The 25,112-nt window shown below is 46.7% G+C and overlaps 1 protein-coding gene across 1 annotated transcript in view; it reads left to right on the forward strand.

Moving 5' to 3' along the window:
• The window catches only part of COL5A2 (collagen type V alpha 2 chain), an 89,595-nt gene that overhangs the window by 11,540 nt on the left and 52,943 nt on the right, over nucleotides 1-25,112 (forward strand). Inside the window, exons 2-8 of the mRNA XM_023762115.1 lie at nucleotides 6,735-6,959; nucleotides 10,509-10,522; nucleotides 14,626-14,658; nucleotides 16,060-16,092; nucleotides 17,512-17,565; nucleotides 22,728-22,838; nucleotides 24,318-24,395. Coding sequence (XP_023617883.1) covers nucleotides 6,735-6,959; nucleotides 10,509-10,522; nucleotides 14,626-14,658; nucleotides 16,060-16,092; nucleotides 17,512-17,565; nucleotides 22,728-22,838; nucleotides 24,318-24,395 — 548 coding nt within the window. The remainder of the gene's footprint in view (nucleotides 1-6,734; nucleotides 6,960-10,508; nucleotides 10,523-14,625; nucleotides 14,659-16,059; nucleotides 16,093-17,511; nucleotides 17,566-22,727; nucleotides 22,839-24,317; nucleotides 24,396-25,112) is intronic.

Raw genomic sequence — 25,112 nt, forward strand, 5'->3', positions numbered from 1 at the left:
TGTATGTATGATTGAGAGTGACATGGGGGTTTGTGTGTGTATGTGTATGTGGTAATTTTCTAATTTTTTGTGAGATGGTCAGAGTAAGGTTCATGGAAAAGATGATTACAACTTGGTCAGGATAAGGGCAGTGAGCAAAGAATCTGATATAATAAAAGCATAATGTGCAAATTGACCGAACGGTGGACTGACCAGTCGGCAGGGGGCGGGGCCGACGAGCAGGTGGCACCAGGCCAGACAAGGCATGTGCCAGCGGCAGAGAGAGGGGATGGCGATGGGGGGTGCCCAGGGCTGCGCCAGCCGGCGCCTTCCCCTGATGGGCTGCCTGGTCACCTCCCGCAGAGTGGGCCTAAGCCATCAGTAGGACATCCCCTGAGGGCTTCCGGACTGTGAGAGGGCGCAGACCGGGCTGAGGGACCCCCGAGTGCATGAATTTTCGTGCACCAGGCCTCTAGTAAGATTATAAAGGATGAATGGGCAGGATAAAACTGACTACAATGTCTGTATTTTCTCCAGAGGCCTGATGTTTCTTTTGTATCAGGAAAGAGAGAAAAAGAAAGCAAAATGCAGCTACAAAGAAATCCTAAGATACAGCGTTGAGTTGATTCTAAAATGCCTTCCCACCTATTTAAAAGAGAAAGAGCTAGGTAGATATTTTTGTCTCCTCTTTATTTCAAGCAGTGTAATTCTACAGAGAGATTAAGTAAACAGACTTCATTCAAAACCCACAGGACTATTGGTGCATTTAGGCAGACGCATGGGCACGGCACCGATACTGGTCCTTAATTTACCCCCCAAAGAGGATCATTAGCAATGGGGCGTACTGTAGAAGTTACTACCGAGATTTCTGGTGTACCCAGTCCCAGGCAGGCCCCACTCTCCGGGTGGTGTTTTTGCGGCGATTCAGTACTTGGCCATGTTTTTGGAGGGAAATCTATGTCAGAGCATTAGCCGCCTGACAACTGGTTTTCCAGACGAGGCTGCGGATGGCTGCCTGGGCACGGCGAGTAATTCCAGTTTCACGTTTTGGCCGCGACCGTTTAGATTTCCCAGTGATACCTGGAAAGAAACTTTAGTCCCTCATATGAGAGATTTCCCTTTTTATTTTTTCCATTTTAAGTCAAGTTAGAACAGCAGTTTTACTAGTTAACTGACAGGCCTTTGCCTGTGGATTGAGACATGTCTGGTGAGGGCACTGGAGAAGCTAACCAGCTTTGTAGACAGTTTAATCTCATGTTATTTGTATGTTCTGCACTTACTGTGTGTGAGCTGTCTTCTTACTCAGATTTCACGAGATGTTTTCAAAATTAATTGTTATTTAGCATATAAACTAGGATCGTCCTTAGTATAATAGCAATTTAATTCCGCTCAGACTGTCATGAAATGCTTAATGTTGTTCCGTTGGTGCAGTACCAGAGCGGAGAGAAACACCAAAAATAAGGATCTGAATGACCTTCCTACAAGGAGACTGGAGGGCTTGCTGGGAAGGCAAGACTGGAGGTGGATTGGAGACCCCGCGATGCAAAAGCCCACGGTCTGGCTCCCTGTTCACCCAGGTGCACCAGGGCCTTCCTCCCAGACCTGAGGCGGAGGCGGGAAAGGACCGCCAGCCTGTGTGCCTGGTCCCCTCAGCTCTTCTTGGCGGCTGCGTATGTAGCTGAGCTTTTCAAAGTCCGGGATCAGAAATGGAAAGAGAAGCGATGGATGTGGAATCGCGGGCACTTTCTCAGAAGGGTCGGAAGGGAGAAGTGAATGCGCTCACCTCTGCCTCTCCCTCTGCGGGAGGATAAGCCAGGCAGGGCAGCTCCTCGGAGGGGTCTCTGGGCTGGGCATTGGGAAGGGCAGCGTCGGGGGTTCGGGCCAGAGGACCACGGGGCTGCTCTGTCGCTGCCTCCTGGTCCCTGAAGCCTTGTCTGCCCCCTTCACCGGGACCCGCTGGCAGCGCCCTGCTCCCCGCGCGAAGGCTGCACAGCCAGGGGGGTGCTAAGATGTGAGCACAGACCTTCCAGCCCCCGGAGGCCCAGGCCGGCGGGTCAGGGAGGCCAAAGGGCTGTGCAACTTTCTGAAAATCGTTCTCAGCCCTTAGCCGCCAGGACTGACACATCTTCCTTCCTTCCTGGGCACACCGAGGTCCAGGCACCAGGGACACACCTGGCGAGAGCCGCCAAGTGGCCTGTTTTCCTTTCATTCAAAACAGGCGTCCTCAGTGCACATCTCCCACGGGGCAGCTGGGGAAGAGGAGGGAGAGTCACCGCTATTTTTAACAGGCACTCGGGGAGGGAGCTCCTTCTTTCCGTCGCTCACTCGCACGTCCACCTGCTCAGCAAGTGCTTCCACCGAGGGCTGATGGGAGGGCCTGGGAGTGCGGCACGGAGATGAGGGCACGTCTGGCTCCGAGGAGGCCCTGCCAGGGGAGGAGAGCGATGGACCCCGCCCTGCGTTGCTGTGTTTGTGACCCGTGAGCATCTATTTCTGCAAAGAAGAGCTTCCACTCGTGTCTAGGGAGCGTCCAGCGTGGGCTTAGGGACTTAGCTGGTATGTTTCTCCAATTCCCTAGGCCTGTGCGGGCGCGCACCTACAGTGTGATTGAAACTTCGTGGCCCATGCGCAAAAGTTGGTATTTTGTGGAAGAGCCACACTTGGGGCCAAAGAGCCACATGTGGCTCGCGAGCTGCGGTTTGCTGAACTGCAGTTTGCCGACCACTGGTCTAGGCTGACCCCATAATCCAATTTGAAGATACAACCATATCTCTCCTGACAGTCAGGTTTCAATATGGTCATGGCTGTGAGGACTTCTTTGCCCGAGTATCTATAATAGTAAAAGCATAATATGCTAATTAAACCAGATGTCCTTCCGGATGACCTTCCGGACGAAGCCGGAGCTGTGAGGGCTGAGCCCCTTGCGTGAATTTCGTGCACTGGGCCTCTAGTAATTATATAACAGAATGTGGCCCCGTGGCATGGCCCGAGGTTGTCAAACAGCAGGCCTGACGACGGGGCCTCTAATTATATGTTATAATGAGATGGTAGATTTGGTCTGCCATCTAGTGATTAGGAGCTGAATTCTTATAACTAAATTTAAAAGCACAGAAGCCTGCGGAGGAGACAAATCTCTGAGGATATGTGAGAAGCAGAGGACAACTGAGTTCCCGCAAATAAAAAATTTGGCTCTCAAAAGAAATTTCAATCGTTGTACTGTTGATACTTGGCTCTGTTGACTAATGAGTTTGCCGACCACTGGAGAGCATTTGGTCAGCGTAAAGGAATCCTGTAGCTTGGAAGATACAATTTTTAGAAGTTACACCAGCACAGAGATGACAAAATAATGGCAATACTATCAGATATGTACCTGCCCTTCTCAATTTTAGGATAGTTAAAGAAACATAGAAAAAATACAAGTGTTACAATATCAAGGTTTTAGAATTCCTTTTCAGATTTTATAAAAAGGATTTGTTTGCCCACGTACTTTAAGACCAACCCTTTTTTAAGTTCTAGGCCTTAGCGGAGGTGCATGTCGGCTGGGGTGAGTCTATGGTCTGCGCGGAGGAACCGGGAGGCCGTGTCGATTCTCTCCGCACGCCGTGCCTAGTTATTTTTTATCATGTTGTTGTTCATACAATAGTTGTCAGGACACCTTCCTGCCCATTGGCCGCAGTTTGCTTTCTGTGTCCTGTTCTTTCTTCCGTTTAAATAAACATCCGGGTGGAGAACAGGCGGCCAGTCACAAGGTGCTCCCCTGCCGTGCTCCCAGCCGGGCTCCGAGGCCGGTGCTCCCTGCCCGGCTCCCCATCCGCGTCTGCCATTCTCTGAGTCTCAGCCCCATGATGTGCACAGACCTGCTGCGGGGGAGGAAGGCGGGCTCGCAGCGCATGTGGTTTTTCATCTCCTTGCCATTAGCAGCGGCCAGCTCACTTTCCACATCATCTTAGATTTAATTATAAATTCTCCGCGGAAAAGGGCCAGTGATGACTCAGAGGATAACTCGAATTCTTAACATGGTCGTTTAAGAGAGATTACAGGCCCCTTCTCTGCCCCTGATTGAGGTCATGCTCTCTCAGACTCTCAGGAGGAAGCTGACCTGCTGTCAGTTAGCACAAGTCTGTGTGTGCATGTGTGTGTGCGTGTGTGTGTGTGCATATGTGTATGTATGTGTGCGAATGTGCATGTGCCTATGCATGTGTGCGTGTGTATGTGCTCTTTTAAAATTATTTTTTAATCTTTCCTGTTGAAAGCATTACATAGGTCCTTCTTTCCCCGCATTGACCTCAGCCCACTCCTGCTCCCCGCCCAGGCCCTCCCAACCCCTGTCTGTGTCCATGGATTGTGCATCTATGCACACAAGTTCATTGGTTGGTCTTTTCTCACCCACCCTCCCCTGCCTTCCCTCTGAGGTTCAACAGTCTGTCCATGCTTCTGTGTCTCTGGGCCTATTTTTGATCATCAATTTCTTTGGTTCATGAGATCCCACATGTGAGTGAGGTCGTGTGTACCTGTCTTTCTCTGACTGGCTTATGTCACTCAGCACAGTGCTCCCCAGGGCACAAGTCTTTCAGTCCCACCCGCCTCAGAAGGAGCTGAGGAAACAGGGAACTCGCCCCCAAGGGTCTGTCCCACTTTATGACCTTTACTGGTACCATTACTGCAGGTCACTTTGTGTGTTGCTTATTGTTCAGACTCTCTATTTCCACACAGCTGATGGCTTCATTGATGCGGCTAAAATCTACATCACAGTAATATATATTTTTGAGAACAGAACACATGTACTTTCAATGTTTTGCACGTGCGGTACTAGCACACTTACTCCTCAGTGCAAACACGTGAGCGCTGTGTCCCTCAGGCTGTGGGAAGGGAAGGCAAGCGGACTGAGCTTAGCGTGTGGCTCATTTTCAGCCGCGGTCTTTCGTGTTTGCGATTGGATATTTCTTTCTCAGTAGTAAAGCTTAATGAACAGAGTTATATTAATTTACTTACGTAATGGAATCGTTCAATGAATATGGGTGCAGGTCTGTGTTCATACAGGTTGTGTTCTGTTGAAATGTTCATCGTAGAGCGACATCGCTTCAAAGTGGTTTTTCATCTGAAAGTAATGCTGCTCATTCGATGTACAAATTTCTGTTTATTTTTTTTTTTTTAAGATAGTGCTGCCGAAAAGCCTATGAAAGCAGGAGACTTTTCTCTTTGCCGGGCTAAATGCCTTTGGCAGCACAGTGCAGGGCGGTGTGTGGTGGAGAGAGGCGTGCTGCTTAGTGGTCGGCTATGGCCTATCTGATAGAATCTTCTGGTGACGGGGGGCGGCGGGGGGGCGCAGATGGAAACGGCGCTCCTCTGCTGAGCAGCACATCAGTGGAGTAAAGGAAGTCCCCTTCTATGAGGTTGTCAGAGAGGAATTGTGGGGGAGGGGCAGCTAGGCAAACCCTGACAGTGAGGAGGGGACCCGAGACCGGGAGGAAAGGCCGGGCCAGGAGAGGGGTCGGGGGGCCCTGACTGAATGGGTCTAGGAGGCGCCTGGGCTGCAGAAAGGAGTTTGAGTTTCAGCAGCTGGGAAGCTCCTGAGGAACTAAGCAGGGATACCATGATCTGCTTTATGTTTTAAAATACTGTCGTTTGCTTTTAAAAACACAAGGTTAAAGATGTGATGTCTGTGTTTATTTCCTGGGAGATGAATAATAGAAGTGCTATTACTGCGCATGTATACAGTCTCCAAATCTGCAAGCAGTTTTTACCTAACGGTAGGAAAGCATTTGGCAGGTGGCACGTAATAGGCTGCCGTATGGTTTTGGTCATGGCTTTTCTTAATTCAGTTTGACACAGAGGTAAGGACGGCAGTGCCGGGATAGGCTTGGCATTTCTGTTTCAGCTTAGTGAGCGCCTTCAGCTCAGGATGTCTAAGGTAAATGTTTTCCATAGAAGAGGACCCTGTTACTCTTTTTTTAACCTTACGTTTAAAACTAATTTTAATAAACCCATATAATTTTTAAAAAATAAGTATTTTTAAAAATTTATTTTAGAGAGGAAGGGAGATGGGGAGAGAGAGAGAGAGAGAGAGAGAGAGAGAGAGAGAGAGAGAGAGAGATCAGTAATGAGAGAGAATCATTGATAGGCTGCCTCCTGCATACCCCACACTGAGGATGGAGCCTGCAACCCAGGCATGTGTCCTGACTGGGACTCGAACCATGACCTCCTGGTTCACAGGTTGATGCTCAACCACTGAGCCACACTGGCTGGGCAACCCATACATTTTAAAAAAAGTTTTTTTTCTTGGTACAAGGACACATGGTGTCTTTTGTTGTTGTGGAATTTGCTAACCTGAAGCTTCTAGGGAGCTGAAAGTCACAGAGGGGTTGCCTGAACATGAAATGGTGTATTCCCCATGGGACTATTACTCTCCCCCCGCCTTTGCACAGTGTTTTGTTTTTATTCCTCCTTGTCGCTCTTCCCATGTTTTGTCATTTATACCGTCAAAAACGAAGCCTGTGGGAGGCATTCAGCATCCCTCCTTCTGATCACTTCACCTGCTCCCCGATCAGCGAGGATGCAGTGCCGTGCTCATCTCACTGTGAGCTGCACGTTGCTTGGGTGTAAATCCAAATGAAGGCAGTTCATCTGTGCTTGCGCACTGGGGAGGTAGTGCTTACCCAGAGTTCTCCAGGAGCCACAGGACGACTCCTCTTCTCCACTACTTCCCGGATCCTGAGCTTGCAGGTCACTAACCTTTCTTCTCCTTCTCCTTCCAGAAGGGTATGGTGAAGAGATAGCCTGCACTCAGAACGGCCAGATGTACTTGAACAGGGACATCTGGAAGCCCGCCCCCTGCCAGATCTGCGTCTGCGACAACGGGGCCATTCTCTGCGACAAGATCCAGTGCCAGGAGGTGCTGGAGTGTGCCGACCCCGTCACGCCCGCTGGCGAGTGCTGCCCCGTCTGCCCGCACTCCTCCGCAGGGGGCGGCACCCACTTCGGTGAGCACGTGGGCCGCTCGGGCCCGGGCCGGGCTCGTCGGGCAGTGGCGGTGCCAACAGACCCAGCAGCTCCGGAGAACGGTTAAGCCGCTCCTCAGTGGTCTTCGGGGTCCAGGACTCTGCTCACCCACTTTCTTAGTGATTTCCTGTCTTTTTAAAAACCAGGGGTTATGGCTGAGTTTGGAGAAGTTATGTCTAAGTTGAGAATTCCCTGTACCATGTTAGCTGGTCATTTGTTACCTGTCCGTGCTGGATGCCTCCAAGGCATTTGTTGATTTTCTATGAAGTTGGTTAATGTGCTGAGAGAAAATCTGGAAAAAAACCAAACATTTATCTTCCCTGGTGCCAACTTAGCCCTTGGGAATAGAAGAATGATTCCTAAAGTAACTGCGTGCCACAGAACCGTCTAGAACAGTGGTTCTCAACCTTTCTAATGCCACGACCCTTTAAATACAGTTCCTCATGTTGTGACCCAACCATAAAATTATTTTCGTGGCTACTTCATAACTGTAATTTTGCTACTGTTATGAATCGTAATGTAAATATCTGATATGCAGGATGTATTTTCATTGTTACAAATTGAACATAATTAAAGCATAGTGATTAATCACAAAAACAATATGTAATTATATATGTGTTTTCCGATGGTCTTAGGCAACCCCTGTGAAAGGGTTGTTCGACCCCCAAAGGGGTCGCGACCCACAGGTTGAGAACCGCTGGTCTAGGACATTAGCTCAGAATGTTTTTAACGTTGGCCGAGAAAGAAAAGAGAATGGATGTATATCCTGGAGAAACAGTGGTGTAAACTGCTGGTTTTAAAACTTTCTTGAGAGAAAAGTGCGTGTGTTTAGCATAGACCACATGTCTGAGAACATGTGTTAAAGAAGCTCACATGTAAGAGAAACAAGTTTACATGTATGTGTCTTAAGGAACAGGTGAGGTTGATGTTAAAGTTCTAGACCAGTGGTTGGCAAACTCATTAGTCAACAGAGCCAAATATCAACAGTGCAACGATTGAAATTTCTTTTGAGAGCCAAATTTTTTAAACTTAAACTATATAGGTAGGTACAATGTTATTAACTTAATTAGGGTCCTCCTAAGGCTGAGGAAGAGCCACACTCAAGGGGCCAAAGAGCCGCATGTGGCTCGCGAGCCGCAGTTTGCCGACCACGGTTCTAGGCCATCGTTTTACGGGTCATGAGTGGAGGCTTGGAGCATCATGGCCAAGACAGTGCCCAGGCTTTATTTTTACCCAAATACCATTGCCGATCACAGCAAACGCAATGACGTTTTCACACTTAGACAGTAATTGGTCAGTTCTCCTCCTGGAAAGCATTCAGGTAACAATGTGCCTTGAATAAGTATCTAAACTTACATTTTGGGGAAGTAATAAGAAGGCAGAATGGAGAGGATTAAAGCAAGGTACGTAAGGGCTGCCTGCAGCAGATGCATTCTTCAAAGAAACCCCAAGGACTGAAGTAAAATCCAGTCGGTGGGGATCAGGGAGTAGTACGTTGGGCAATGATGGCAAATATCAAAAACAGCCAAATGCTCCACCTCCTGCAAATAGCTGGTTGAGGAAAACTCAGCTCCTTCGCAGGTGAATATCAACAAAACAGTGACAACAACAACCCAAAAACCTGGCACGAGCATTGATACAAAGATACAATGAGAAAAAAGTGTGGGAGGTTTAACCAAATTTACGTGATCAAGAACAGGTAAACTCAGTTAACTATATCATCACAAAACAGGGAAATCATTCGACAAAACCTTTCATCATAAACTAAATAAAACTGAATAAAGTAATTGCCTCTGAGAAAGAAGGCCATAAATTAGAAATGCAAAAAAATGTAATGCGGAAGGAAATAGAGGGGAAACCACAATCATAATGGAGACATGCAGGTGAAATCGTAGGGAGCACAGGAGAAGTGATGCTGCAGAAAATGCATGAAGGGACATAGAAAACAGTGCTGAGAAGGGAAAAAGGGAAAGGATTTGAGAGGAAGTAATAGATACACGAGACAGGTTATATCCCCGAAGAAGAACCCCCAACGAAGAAACAAACATAGATGATCATATAATAGAAGAAAACTTTTCTGAAGTAATATTAAACTTTAATTTCAATATTTCAAAGGGAAACCAAGTATCTGAAAAAGTTGACCCAGAAGAATCAATATAGAGACTTATCTTAGTAAAATTATTAAACTTAAAGGAAAAAGAAAGAATCTTTTGGAAAACCAAGGAAAAAGAATGTTTAATAATAGAAGCATTCTCTCCAAACTCAGAGGTAAAACAAGGATTCATTATCACAGCAGCAATTCTACATTATTGAATGTACCCGAGTAAGCAACTAGATAGGAAAAAAAATTAGAGATTTAGAAATTAGAAAAGAGAAAATTATCAGTTTGCAGAAAATAAAATCATGTGCTTATAAAACGGAAGAGAATGGAGTAAAAAAAAAAACCACAACACACACACTACAAAAATAAAAGATTTTAGTAAGAGGGCAGTGAACAAATTAATAAACAAATTAGTAGGTTTACTATATGTGATTACATCCTATATAATAAAAGGCTAATATGCAAATTGTCCCCTTGGGAGTTCAATGGACTAGGAGTTCGACCACTTGCTATGACATGTGTTGACTACCAGGGTGTGGCATGGAATGAAGGAAGGTCCCAACCAGCAGCCGGCAGCCAGGGAAGAAAGGCCCCAGCTGGCAGCCAGCAGCCAGCAGCTGGCAGCTGAGGGAAGGAAGGCCCGGATTGGCCCTGGTCGCTGGCCAGGCCTAGGGACCCTACCCGTGCACGAATTTTGTGCACCGGGCCTCTAGTCATAGTATAAATAATGAGAATAAAAATCTTCATTTATAATAGCATCAGGGAGGATAGAGTGGCTAAGGATAAATTTAACACAAAATGTTCGAGATCTATCTGAAGAAAACTGTAGAACACGACTTATTCAAATGATGACTTTAACAAACGGGATGTTCTGTTACCTTCTTGGTTAGGAAGACTGATAATAGGAAAACTAAGAATAGTGCCCTCCTGTTGTGGGTGAAATGTGGGAGATCGGGGGAGGGGGACAAGGGGGAAGGAGGTTTTTACTGTAAATTGTGTACCTTTAATATAGTCGGGCTTGTTACTCATATGAATGAATAGCCTACTCAAAAAAATATAGAAACAAAAGCAGAGAATAGTGTCTAAAATATTTCAGTATAATTTTAACTAGAGGCCCGGTGCATGAATTCATGCACAGGTGGGGTTCTGAGGGGGGTGGGGGGGGATGGCTGGGATGCGATCGGCCCTCTGGTAATTTAGTGAACTTTAAATGCTATATAAATGATATGAAGAATATTTTTTTACATGTCAGAATTCTCTAAAGGGATGCATGATTTTGCCTCTTACGGATACATTGATCCCAAACAACTTTTGAGTTCTGCTCACTAGTGATAGGGAAAAAACCACTACCTATTATTAAAAGAAGTATTTAGGAGATTTAAAGAAACTATTTCTGCATAAAATAACATTGATTCTCTTCTTTTTACAGGTAGAGGAAGAAAGGTAAGCTTTATTTTGCATAGCTCCATTTTTGTAAGTGTCTTTTTCATCCTAATACTGTCTACAAAGAACTGTGCGTTTGAAGTGTTTGGAACCCTTTCATAAAGTACACAGTACCATCAAAGATAAATACATGAGCTCAGTGCAGCGTCTTGCTTACAGATTACAGATGCTTCTATTTTATGTGCTTTGTTAATTCTTGTTTATAGCTGTTCCTTCCAGAAGACAGTGGGCCCGTAGGGATCGAGGCTGTGTCACATTAACCTATGAATTACTTCTGTTTATCATAGTACTTAGTATATGTGCCTTAAGCATTAGAAGTGCAACAGATGTTTAACTGAGTGAAAGAAGGGAGGAAGGGAGTGGGAGGGAGGTAAGGAGGGAGGGAGATAAGAAGGGAGGGAGGGAGATAGGGAGGGAGGGAGGGAGGGAGGGAGGGAGGGAGGGGGAGGGAGGTAAGAAGGGAGGGAGATAAGGGAGGGAGGGAGGGAAGGAGGAAAAGGAGAGAGGAAAGAGGAAAAGGAGAGGGAGGAGAGGGAGAGAGAAGGGAAGTAAGGAAGGGAGGGAGGGAAGGAGGGAGGGAGGGAGGGAGGAAAAGGAGAGAGGAAAGAGGGAAAGGAAAGGGAGGAGAGGGAGAGAGGAGGGAGGGAGGGATCGAGGGAGGGAGGGATCGAGGGAGGGAGGGAGGGAATTAGTTCTACTTCAGTAGAGTTGTGGTCCCTCTTCCATTAGTTGGGAAGTAAAGATTCAGCTAAAGGAATTAATTGAGCATTTTACCAAACACATACCCCCCCCCCCCTTTCTCACCTTCAAGGAGCCTAAAATCTAGCCCCAAGGTCAAGCCTTACTCTCAGGAGGAAAGGAGTTTCCGATGGCCATGGCCTCCCACACTGGCCGTCACCCACCGGTCACCGGGAAATGCCAGTCCCACTAGTGAAGAGAGTCCACTTCTCCTGCTTGTGTTCTCAGCTTTCTGGTTACCGTGGGAACGGCGGCATTTGCTTCTGTCTCATCCCAGTGGGAGGGGCACAGGATTCGGTGGAAACAGGCAGTCACCCCAGGTTTCAAGGCGATTGCTGCCAGATCACCGGCACATGTAACGCGTCTTCCGCTTGCAGACCTGGAGCTGCACTGAGTGCTGGGCCGGTGCGCAGGTGCAGCAGTGCTGTGCTCAGGGGATGCAGGCGGCGCTGGCCAGCGGATGCCAGGGCGCGGCCACACTTCGTGCCGCGGGCAGTCTCACACCTTTGTCTTAATTGACACAGGTCAGAGGAGAGGCCTGCCAATGCCAATTTGCATTTAGTTTAGATCTAAAAGCTAGGAAAACTGAAACCTAAATGTTCGAGTTCAGGTCTCAAACAAACTCGATGAATACATAGAAGACCCATGAAATAAACGGCCCTGAAGTAACCGGCTTGGTTTGTCCCTGAAGTAACCGGCTTGGTTTGTTGGCATCACGCACAGCATTCCCCGCCTTTTTCCGAAGGCGGGCGGGACGCAGGGGCAGGGCACAGCCAGGCGGTGCCAGGGCAGCTGCGCTCTGCTCCTGATCACCAGGGTCCCAGCAGCGAGAGCAGGTGATGCTTAGAAGCAGGTGCTTGGGGTATATCGATGCTGAGTTTTATTGTAATTTATTCATCACAACCCTCAATCGAGGCAAACAATACAAATGAGGTGGTAGTGGGACAAGCACCCCATCTTATAAAAATGATGGGGCCTTGAATGGTGAGTAACAGACAAGATGTAAAATTAAACTGTTAATTCTCATCTGAATTTGGGTACTTAAATGGGTATAAAAACCAAATCTAGTTACACTTTAGATAAATTATCCTTCCACATAAATTAACTTCATTAACAAAGCCCATGTTAAGGTATTTAAAATGCCCATATTAACAAAGCAGCAAATATTTACTCTTGTGGCTTATTTCCAAGTAAGAAGTATCATAGACACATAAGACAAGTGTATTATCAGAACCTGACAATGGAATATGTAATCCCATATCAAATATTGCAGACAGATAGAGAGCTCATAACGAGATATCAAATAAACCAACAATGTAGCTAAGAAAGACATCAGCAGATTCCATTCTGAATACAAAGCATACTTTTTTTTTTTTGCTGGTCTCTTAGGACAGAGATTTCACAACCATTCTTAGCATGCTATCCTATTTTTCTCATTTTGGCTGAAATAATTTATCCTCCCGTTTTACTTATTTTTTTAAACTTGTTACAGAAAGAAACTTTAAAAAAATAAGGCCCTTTTTTTTATTGGGCATGGATTTATATATCCCTTCTACACAATTAAAATGATTGCCTGGCCAGTGCGAATCAGTGGTTGGCATCAACCTATGAACCAGGAGGTCACAGTTCGATTCCCAGTCAGGGCACAGGCCGGGGTTGCGGGCTCCATCCCCTGGAACTTACTCACCTAGAGCCCCCTCCTGCTTCTGCTCTGAGGTCTCAGTCTGCCCCTGACCTGCAGACACTAGCTGCCTCAGTCTGGGAAGCAGCAAGCAGGACCCTGTGGTTCTGCCTTGGAGCTCATCACCACGACCATCAAGGCTGCGAAAGGATTTTAAAGTCTCACCTCACGACACGTGTTCAGACGTGAGACACTGGGGTGTAGTTAGCTTGTACCTCTGGGAGTGCAATTTGGTGACTTAGAGAAGAAATCTTTAAAACATGTGTTATCTTTAATTGACAACTTTAATTTCTAGAGATATGTCACATGGCATTCATTAGAGAGGCCACACAAACATTCATAAGCAAGGGCATTCATTGTTATTTTTAATTGTAAAAATGAAGACAAAATCTAAGAGTAAAATACTGAGGCTTTTATTAGGTAAACCAAGTTCAGACACATGATGGAAACTAATATTAACTATCTCCAGAGTATTAAGATATTTAGATTATTCTTTATTTTTCTCCACTTAAAAAATTTCAGTGAAAACTGCCCTGAAATAATCAGTTTAATTTGTTTAGTAATCACCCAAAGTATTAAAGTACTATGAACTCATATTATTTTTATAATTAGATAAAAGGACAATATATGTGAAAGAAGAAATTAAAATGGAACTCATTACTCTTGCTTATTCCATATTTTGAGTATAATCATTAATGTATTTATTCTCTGCAATTGTCTAGTAAAAAGCATTGATTGATAAGCTATCAATGAAAATTAATATATTCACGAAGCGTTTATTGAGCATGTGTGTGCCAGGCGGAGGGTGCGAAGTGGACAGGGCTATGCCTTCGGGAGGCCAGGTCGGCAGGGTGACAGATCCTGAGATACAAAACCCAGGCAAAATGTGATAAAATAGGGATCTGGTGGTACAGTCCACCCACTGTTATTTATCCTGTGTGCTTGGCATCATGCTAACAAAACACAGCTTCTGAGATTCTAAGGTTCTAAGAATCAAAAGAAATTCCATCCACACCTTTTGTGTTTGATACATCTATTATAAAAGCAAATTAAAGTGCTTGGCTTTATTTACTTTAGATTATGATAGTTTCTTATGTTATTTTTTTATTTTCCTATCAATCAATATTTTTTCTAGGTTTTCCTCAGATATTAAATTATCTAATATTGTCGCACCTTTTCTTATTTTTCCCGTTTCTTTTTATTAAGTTGAGCACTCTTATCTCTGGTTATTTCTCAGATTCTCCCAGGACTCTTAGGGGAGGGTGGGACGGGTTTTAGGACCGGCATCGGGCACGTGATTAAAACCTAGGTGGCATGTAAGGTGCGTGTGAAACTCACGTGTGTGAATCCCTAGAACGTTTCGTTTGTCGCATGTAGGTAGCATCTCCTGCTTTGACTTGACATGTTCATCACAAGCACGTCTTGGTCTCGTCAGCTCGTTGGGTTTGGCTGTTGTAAGAACGGAATTGGCTTTGCTTTCTTCTTCTAGCTTTCAGATGAGTAGTGTTTTTTCTCATGAATAATGTCTGACTCAATATCCAAAATTGATGAACTCTCTCTTCTGAATTTTTTTTGTTTCTTACATCGACATTCCCAGGGTTTACATAGAACATTGTAGTATGACATGTGCATGTTCAACAAACCATCGTGTTTTGCTAATTGAAGTTTCCTTCTTGCTTCACAGGGAGAGAAAGGAGAGCCAGGATCAGTGCCTGTTGTGAGTACATGTTTATGTCACATTCGCGCCCTTTCCACCCGCTAGCTGAGAGCTGTATATTATACTCTCAAAAAAAGGGAAGTTTGTTGTTTTATAACCAAGTTTTTAGTATAAAACAAGCAAACCAAGATTAATTCTCTAATACAATAGCTAATTTTAATATAAACTTTTATGTTTATTAAATACAATTCTGAATATTAACCAAAATAGATTATTGATTTCATACAAAACTTAATGCTCATTCAGTACAATATTCTTGACTTTACAGTCCCATAACTAAAGGTGAAAATCAGGGCTTTACAAAAATAAATATGTTGCATGTGCCTATAAAGTAACAGACACACATTTTCAATAGTGTAATCGCCCTGTGATCCCAAGAGAGCGAGACTGGGCGTCCACTCTCTGGACACGGTCATGCCGTCCTCCTGCCTGAGACTCATGAGGTGTAGAGTCATTTTTAAAAATTATCTTATTGTTGAAAGTATGCAAATGTCCCCCCCCCCCACACACCCCAGATTGTATAAAAGTTCTTAAGGGTCACCTAGATTTGTAGGTGATAAACACAAATCACTAAATAGGATGACAGTTCTTCAGCAACCACTGTCGTGGATTTTAATGGAGTCACTGCCGTTCCGTCAATAAAAAGCGTGTGCACGTTGGTTTGCTTGGCAGTGTCGGCGTTTTCGCCTTGCCATAGGTCGGCTTGTTTTGAACAGGTGACCTGAAGAGAAGATCACTCGTTTTCCCTTTCATTTAAAACACTTCCGTGTGCTTCCCATGTCTTAGGCCAGTGATGGCGAACCTTTTGAGCTCGGCGTGTCAGCATTTTGAAAAACCCTAACTTAACTCTGGTGCCGTGTCACATATAGAAATTTTTTGATATTTGCAACCATAGAAAACAAAGACTTATATTTTTGATATTTATTTTATATATTTAAGTGCCATTTAACAAAGAAAAATCAACCAAAAAAATGAGTTCGCGTGTCACCTCTGACTTAGTCGCCATCACTGTGACTTAGGTGCTGTTTTAGGTGCTTTTCAGATACTTCTAGTCGTCAGCACAGTCCCGTGAGGAGGTCATTCACAGTCCTGATCACTGTCTCACAGGAGAGAAGCGAAGCACAGAGGAAGCAGCGCGGGCTGTGCAGCTGCTGGGGTGGATGGGCCCTGCGGCCTGGGCTCAGCCCGGCTCCGACGCCCCTGCCAGGCTGCCCTCCGGCCTCGGCGCTGGGGTCACGCGGCTTCAGCTCCCGGAGGGAAGGGGCCTCAGTCGACAGCCTTCCTGTTTCTTAACGATTCTCTGGGGCTGTTGTTGTTACTCCTCTTGGTTTGACTGTTGACTTTCCTAAATCTCCGTAGATAGAAGTTCCGTCTTTGCGAACTCTGTTGTCTCTCGTTTAGGTGACCGGCATCCGTGGTCGGCCCGGACCCTCGGTGAGTAGCTCCCTTCAGCGTCCGCGGTGCTGGCAGTTCTGGAAGGGACAGGACACGTTTATGAACCTCACAGCCACAAAGGCAGTAGATGCCCAGCAAGGACGCCTGGTGGCCCTCGGCAGTTTTTCTCAAAGCGCCTTCCATGCAGGCCTCCCGCAGCCGCAGTGAGGGGCGCGGGGGCCGCTTGGTCCTGCAGCTGCAGCGCCGGCTGTTTCTCCCGGGTCAGCGTCCCTCTCGCTGTGTGAAGGGCAAAGCAGCCGCTGGGTGTACGGCTGGTTTAGGTCAGCCTTGGCATTGCCATTGGGGCGTGCTTGTCTGTGGTGTTAAAGGTGGGTCACTCTTATCTGTTTAATGAAACAACTGTTGATTTTATCTATTGATGAAATGAAATTATATAGCAGTAGAATTTGAGATATCACGCATTGGAATAGCATATTTCGGATTTCAGGTTTGGATTCGCAGTAGCATTCATAGGTAACTAGATGGATCACACACACACACACGCACACACACACACACACACTCACTCACACACGATTCCTGTGGGACTTCGGACACTAAATCAGCAGAAGTAACATGCGATAGCCTTCACAGGCCTGCTCCGGCCCCCGGAAGCTTTGGCCTTTAAGCAGTGCTGGCTGTTGGACCGAGCAAATGCACAGTCTCATTTTCTTAACTCCATTGAACCTCTTGAAGAGAATGGGATTCTCTGGGCCACTGCCGTTTTGTAGAAAAAGAGCTCGTTTAAACATGAGCACAAGGATCCCACTTTCGAAAGACAATGCTCGCTTGTCCTGTGGAGCGGTAAAGAACTGCAGTTACTGTTTGGAGGTTCTGAGTGGGTTTTAAAGAGATGGAAGATGAGGCAATGCTCTGAGTCAGCAGGAAGTGAGGTTCTTGCAGGCACATGTGGGGCAAGAGCTTTCTTCCCAGCGCGTCCACTGGCGACGCGAGTGCTGGTGAGTAACTTGGGGGATCATGTGCCAACGTGAACTCATGTACCAACATGAACTCAGGCATTCGCTCAGACCAGTGACATTCGGAGCTCGCACATCTACGTCGCTCTCAGAATCTGAAATAGAAGTCTTTGTGCCCATAGATAAGGGACAAGACCGCAAGAATGATCTTTACGAATTTGCCATGACTGCTCCAACAAGTACGCTGAGCTCGCTGGCCTCCACGGGGCTGTGCTGTAGCCGCTAATGCTTTACAGGCCTTAGCGTCACTGCTAAAGCAAACAGCCCTCTGTACACACAGCTTCCGTGTGCACGTGGCTTATTTTCTAGTCTGTGACTGATGGGAATTCAGAACGAAGGGAGGTTTCCCCGTCTTCCACTTTCTTATCCCGAGTAAGCCTTTCAAACAGAACCATCTGCGTGTGGACGTGTTCTGCAGTGTAACCCTTGTTTTCTGCTTCAGGGCCCTCCAGGATCGCAGGGACCAAGAGGAGACAGAGGCCCCAAAGGAAAGCCTGTGAGTTGGCGGCGGGCCCCTTGGTGTGGATTGTCCTGGGTACTGGGCCCCTGAGCCCCATTCTCTGGGTGCAGCAAAGAGCTGGTGGCTTTGTTCCTCCCTCACCTCCCTTCAGTGTGACATCTGTCTCCTGATTCGGAGGAAATGATCACATGCTAATAATTACCGGTTATCCTTTTCAATGGCACAGATGACCTGACCTGTCTTGGTCCTTTGAGAGTTCAAATTAGAATGGAGTAGAACCTAACGGAATATAATGAATGCCTCATGTTGTTTTCCGAAGTTGTAACTCATGAGTAAGCAATGCCAAGAATGCACTGATGAGATAAAGCACCCGAGCTCTGTGAGCTGTGGCTGCCACAGGAACAACCAAATTGGATAAAGGAAAAAGGAACTAATCGAGGACACATTTTCTTTCATGTGGGTGTGTAATGAATTTATTTCACAAGCAGCGTGCTGCTGCTTCATTGAGCGGTTCTGCAGAGCCATCAAAGGGATAGTTCTAAAAATCAACAAATCCATGGCCAGGATAAAGGGAGTGCCTTGAAATGTGAATAATAATTCTGTACCTTTGAGGTAAAACACGAGAATGTCGTATGCGTATGCCAAACGTTTCCCCTTACTACCTACTGCTGCCCTAGGATAGCAGTTCTTTCTCTCTGTCACCCACAAAAGCTCGTGTCTTTCATATACTGAATAGCAGGACTAATTAGTGTATTGCTATCATTATCTTATGTTTCAATCTGAAAATTCTGTTCTCTTGTATTTTCTGTCAAATGATATGTCCTAAAATGTAACCCTGGACTGTTAACTTTCAAATACACATTCATCCACAGCTAAACGGGAGAAATGGATGAACGGGTTAGCAGCAGACAACCTTGAATATATAAACGAGGAAAAACCTAATGCTGGGAACTCTTGCCGCCCCGTTTTCTTCTTTGACACAATTTTATGTTTCACTTGATGGCGTGTGTAGAAGCATGAAACAGTACCTGCTTTTCCAGGCTGGAGCTGGGGTTGTGGGTGGTGTGTGCAGACATGCGGTAGTCGCAGTGCCCTTGGGAGCGGGCCTGGCCTGATGGGTGGGCAGGAAGCTGTGTCCGATGAGCTTCTGCCTCATCCTTCACTGCTGTTCTCTGCACCGTCTCCCCCCCGGGGCGCTTACACACTGCGGTTGGCTCTCAGGTGTCTGTCCAGGGTCTGGAATGACAAAGCTGGGTGGAAGGGGGGTGGGAGGGTAGGGGGTCATGCGGAAAACATTGTGCATCCATGTGTTCGTGCTGAGGATAGTTGATAACACGAGTCCTAAGTCTGGGTGAAAATTGCGACGGAAATAGTGGTTGGACTTCCAGAATCCCTGTTAGGATTTGGTGAATCTACTCCTCATGCCTCTTACTTCTCTTCTCTTCTTCTCCCCTCCCCTCACGATTCAGTGGTATGACAGTGTTTAACAACTGACTCCTTACAAATAAATAAATAAAGTGCCTGTAGCGCTTGCCGATTTCCCGGGTGTTAATACCCCCACCAAAGCTGATGTCAAGATATTGGCATGCTGTCACAGAATACCCACAGGTAGAATGTTTGGCCTCAGGTCGCACGGCTTGCAGGAGCTGCTTAGCTGGACTAGAGCTGTGGCTGACACACATAGGGGGTACGACCATCATAAATACCATCTTCTCCCGCTATGTCCACAGCCATCAAACACTGCAGGAGGCTCACCGCGTAGAGCGGTTCCTCAGCCGATTGGGGCGACATTTCCGTGGGCCTTGTAGGGTGTCTGGCAGCGTTGCTGATTCCTACCCACCGGATGCCGTGGCAGCAGCTGCCCCGCTGCCTCCTACAACTGTGACAACTAAAACCACCTCTCGATGTTGTCAGTGTCCCTCGGGAGGCAGATGGACTGAGAACGACTGACGTAGAGCTGCTCTCAGAGCCTCATGACCAGCCCGTGGTCATCACGAATGTCTCTCATCACAGGCCCTTAGCTGTAAGCGTGTGGTCCTGGTAACCTCACAACGATGGGAAACTAGCAACCTGTCAGTCGATGGGGTGCTGAGTGCTAACTGCACGTGACAGTGGACAGCTGTGGGTTTAACATCTGTGAAGTGGGAATATACCAGCTCCCACCCCAACAGATAACGATTGGTGTGTTTGTCATGCTACTAACCAGCAGTGCATTCACTTGATTCTGGGTCCTCATCACTCCTACTTGTGGACGTTGAAACGTCGCCACCTAGTGGCGATCTGCAAGACTTGGTATTGCAGATGGCTTCTCGGGATCCTAGGGAATCCTGGGGGGTGGGAGGGACCGATTCTGAAGAGAACATTGACGCTGATATAACCTATGTGACTAGCTCGCTTAGGAATGGGAAAATATATCGTTTAGTGCATGCCCAGATTACAGGTTTTTTTTTAAAGTATATATATATTTTTAAATATATATTTTATTGATATTTTACAGAGAGGAAGGGAGAGAGATAGAGAGTTAGAAACATCGATGAGAGAGAAACATCGATCAGCTGCCTCCTGCACATCTCCTACTGGGGATGTGCCCGCAACCCAGGTACATGCCCTTGACCGGAATCAAACCTGGGACCTTTCAGTCCGCAAGCCGACGCTCTATCCACTGAGCCAAACCGGTTTTGGCCAGATTACAGTTTTTGTTTTCAATATTTATCAATGAAAATGTTCATATACATGTTAGCATATTTTTTCTTATTTTCTCTTATAATCTTGCTTATTATGTTCACTTCATTTTGGATAGTTTTTCTGAGTTTAACCTCAGTCTGTGTAATAGTTACCCTGACTGTTTAAGGAGATGCCATGGGGACACAGGATGCATCATGAAGTCTACGAAAAAGTGGGCTGTCTTCAGAGCTGAGTTTGAAACATGACTATTAATCCCAGAGGCCTGGGGCCGGGACCCGCCGCTGCGGGTTAAACCACCCAGACCTCTCTTTACTCCCATCGGCACGGATGCAGTTTTGGTTTTGTCTTTGGAAACCTCTTGGAGAGCGGAAGTAATGTGTAAGCTCACTTTTTGTATATAACAATAACTAGTATTCAGTTTGCAATTTCAATTTGAAAACACCTTAGTTTTCCACGCCAGGCTCTGCGTGGTGCAGACTCCTCCCCTGTCTGCAGGCACTGCCAGCATACATTCGCAGTTCCTGTTGCCCACGCACACGTGATTCAGAAGCCCTGGGTAGCGGTTAAAATCAGCCCCCACTCACATGCATGTCATGGGAAGAGTCCAGTGAGTTGTCAGGGGCTTAGGAGTCAGAAAAGGTTTGATTTTTAAAAGATGAGAATAATTTTCCAAGAAAATATTTTTCAGAATGCCACTTCTTCTGGCTAAGTTATCTACTTCTATTTGAGCAGATGCCTTGGCTTATGTGCCCACTCTTCCAGGAAGTGAACGTGCCGATATGAATGTCTGCATATGTTCAAACGCATGGGTTACAGTTCCGAGCAGCTCCTATGCCCTCTCCCACGCCATCCTATGCAGACTGCCCCTCCCCCAGCTTCTGCAGTTCCCCCTCCGGCTACGGCTACCTCCGCTCATGAGCTGTCACTGTTGGGGGCACTGCGCAGTCTCACGTTTAGGCATGAGAAGCTTCTGTTACTATTGAACTCCGATGCACTGACCATAGTTTTCTCAGTCCGTGCTGCTAACTGTGAAAATCCCATTGACTTCTGAGTTCTTTCGTCCTTGGTTTCTTCTTAGAGAAGCGAGGGCTCTTTGGGGATAAAGAGCCAGAACATAGTTAACAAGCCCCGTGGAAACAGGGAGGTTGGGTTGAGGACATGGCCGCTCCCCACACCGCCTTCAGAATGGGGGTTAGGAGGGGAGCTGGGCAGCGGAGGGCATCGCTCAGGTCTCCCAGGAGCAGGCTGGTGGGGCCACTGCACCTCCCTGTGCTTCTTTGGTCTGGTCTGCCTTGGGGGTGGCGAGGAGAAGACAGTGCGCCGAGAGCGTGTAGCAAACACATCGTCAGCTTCGTGCTGGGAACCATGCGAAGCATTGAAGAGTTAGAAAGAGTAAACCCACCAACTACAATCCAGGGTCCTTCACATTTTTGTTGTTGGGGGAGGGGTTGTTAAGCAGGCACATACGTAGCTGACTGTGATCTATGACAGGCGAGCACATTTAGAAACTGTTCATGAACAGCAAAACTCGGCCCAGTGAGGAGGCTTATTCTAGAAAACTAACACACTGGATACAATGTCATTCTAACACACTGGATACAATATTACACTAACACACTGGATACAATGTTATTCTAACACACTGGATACAATGTTATACTAACACACTGGATACAATGTTACACTAACACACTGGATGCAATGTTACACTAACACAGGATACAATGTTATACTGGCACATTGGATACAATGTTACACTAACACACTGGATACAATGTTACACTAACACACAGGATACAATGTTATTCTAACACACTGGATGCAATGTCATACTAACACACTGGATACAATGTTATACTGACACACTGGATGCAATGTTACACTAACACACTGGATACAATGTTACACTGACACACAGGATACAATGTTATACTGACACACTGGATGCAATGTTATCATTACTCCAGGAAGGCTGGTTCCTGGGGATTTAACGCATCAAGAGTAAAATTCTTATCCAGAATGCACCCTGCCCCAAATAGTAGAGGCTGTGACCAGGCTGAATAACTGTAGGTGGCTGGATTGCTATTCTTTTTATGTTTTTAACATAAAAATTTGGAGGAAGGTCCAGAGAGTTCCTATATACACCCGCCCCCACACATGCAGAGCCTTCCCCATGATCAGCATCCCCATGGGAGTCCGTAGGGAGTAAAGGTTTCCTGTCAATATTGTACACTGAGTTAAGGCACAAGTGCGTAATGACGCATAGCCACCATTGTAAGATACACAGTGTTTTCACTGCTGTAAAACTCTTCTGTGCTCCCCTAGTCACCCCACCCCCACCCCTGGCAACCTCTGACCTTTGCACTGTCCCCATAATCTCGCCTTTTCCAGAATGTCATGGTTGGACTCATGGATATGGCTGTTCATTTTAAAGTAATAGCACTGTCTCCATCAAGAAGTCTGTGCGCTTGGCGTTGGCAGTGGGATCTAATTTCCACGGCTTCTTTTCCCAGGGTCCCCGTGGTCCGCAGGGAATTGATGGGGAGCCAGGTGTTCCGGGCCAACCAGGGCCCCCGGGGCCTCCCGGACACCCGTCCCACCCGGGACCCGACGGCATAAGCAGGGTGAGTTGGAAGCATCGTCCATGTTTCTGTCATATAATAAGTTTTTTATTTATTGCTGTGATTTAAAATCGTGTTGGTTCAGCTGTTGACCCTTGACTGTAAGAGCCCCCAAGGGAATGCAGTGCTGCTATGAACAAGGATAAAACTAAGAAATCCACAGGGGATTGTTGGGAAACGCAAAGCAGCTTTTTTTTTTTTTAAGTGCTGCTTCAGAGGCCGTTCTCCAGGCCAGCCCTGGGCCTGTGAACTCTGTTTCTGCTGATTCTAAGGACCCTGAGCATGGGCCCCCCTGAAGGGGAGAGGCTCAGGGGGCGATGAGGTCTGTGTGACTCCCCACCAGGGAGGACGACGCGGCTCCGGTGATGCATGGGAAAGGGCCACCCAGCGACACTAAAATGTGCCTGACCGCTTCCGAGCCTTCGTTTTCTGTTGGAAGTAAAACAAATGTCTTTCCAGACCGTCTCTTTGAATTCCTAGTGGCAGACTGGGGATGTTTGAGTAGGTTGCACGGCGTACTACGGGAACACAGGGGCCCCTGAAATAGGATTTCTGTTTGACAGCAGTTCATCCCTTTGTTCTGATTGTAGAAGGAACTGCCAATCTATGTCTTTGAACAGTTCACACATTCTTTTCGCACTAAAACCTGGAGATGAATGGGACATCGGAAATGTGTATGGACGATTTTGGTCAGCTGGGTTAGCAGAGTGTTTAGATATGAGAGAGAACAGGTCAAACTGTTGCCAGTTCTTGGAACATTCAGGAATTCCACTAAAAGGTTTATAAAAGTTTTATTAACTTACAATAAATACAGTTTAAAACTTGCCGGCCACGAGCAGGAAGGAAGAATCCCAGCTGAGTCGCGTCGTCCGACATGGAATCCGGAGTCTTTAAAAGCTGCTTGTAGGCTCCGTGCAGACGTTGGCATGCCGGACCCTGGGAAGCAACCGGATAGATTTACGACTGGAATGGCTTAGACCGGCTCCGCACTTAACAGCACGATCCATGACCTTACCCAGTCTCAGACACTTGGCTCATTGCAGTCGTCATTCTGAAACAATATCGTCATAGAGCAGTGGTTCTCAACCTCCTGGTCCTTTAAATACAGTTCCTCATGTTGTGACCCAACCATAAAATTATTTTCGTTGCTACTTCATAACTGTAATGTTGCTACTGTTATGAATCGTCATGTAAATATCTGATATGCAGGATGGTCTTAGGCGACCCCTGTGAAAGGGTCGTTCGACCGCCAAAGGGGTCGCGACCCACAGGTTGAGAACCGCTGTCATAGAGATTTGGTGGGAGACTGTTCAATCAAAAACGCACACAGTGAAAAACAACTTGATCCTTTTCTCGCTTAAAGCAAAAGTTTGCAACGATCCTTAGTGGGTGTGGGGAGGCCAGGGCGTGTGCGCACATTCCCCTGTGTAGTGGGTGAGAGACCTGCCTCTGACCATGCACTGTCCACATGTTGCTTTGCAGCCGTTTTCAGCACAGATGGCCGGGCTAGACGACAAAGCCGGACTCGGCAGTCAGATGGGGCTGATGCCGGGCTCAGTGGTGAGTGCCCCAGTCCCTGCTAATGACAGGACCTTGAAAAGGAGGCCCATGTTAGCTCGTGAAGAGCAATGGGCGTCTCCTCAACACGTCCACCCATGGCCCCAGGCTGTTCGCAAACCCAGCGACGCTCCAGTTAAAAGCCGGCGGCCCATCCACAGCCAGGACAAGTATTGACATTAATAAATTAATAAAGGACTGTCTATATAGTTTACTTATTATTTAAAGAAAATAAGGAATTTTGAAACGTAACCACCGATACCATTTAAAAAGTGTGCTTTCTAAACAAGTGAAACAATTGTGAGAGGGTTGTGTTGTAGAAATAGTGATTTGGCAGAACTTTGAACCGGTTTGCCGGTTCTATTCTCTCATTTCCTCTTTCCCTTGCCCCTCCCAGCCCCGGGAGCGTCCTGCAGGGACCTGTGACCGCCCGTCCCCTGGGATTTCTCCAGCAGCAGACAGCTCCCCTTCCTCCAGGAGCCCTTTCACCGGGCGCGGGAGCCAGGCCGTCCCACCGAGGGAGTGGGGGCTTTTGAAACCAAACCAGCTCTTCATGCTTTTTTGCTCAGAACATAATTCGAAAGCATCCCAGATTAGTGGAATTTCAGGCAATAAGGGTAAAGCAGACTACATGATGGCCGCCTTTCCACCGACCCCACCCGGGCGGGCCGCATTAGGAGTCACTGAAACAGCGGTGTAAATTTCTTAAGTCCACCAGCA

This window comes from Myotis lucifugus, unplaced genomic scaffold (assembly GCF_000147115.1).
Source record: "Myotis lucifugus unplaced genomic scaffold, Myoluc2.0 scaffold_234, whole genome shotgun sequence".
Classification (NCBI taxonomy): domain Eukaryota; kingdom Metazoa; phylum Chordata; class Mammalia; order Chiroptera; family Vespertilionidae; genus Myotis; species Myotis lucifugus.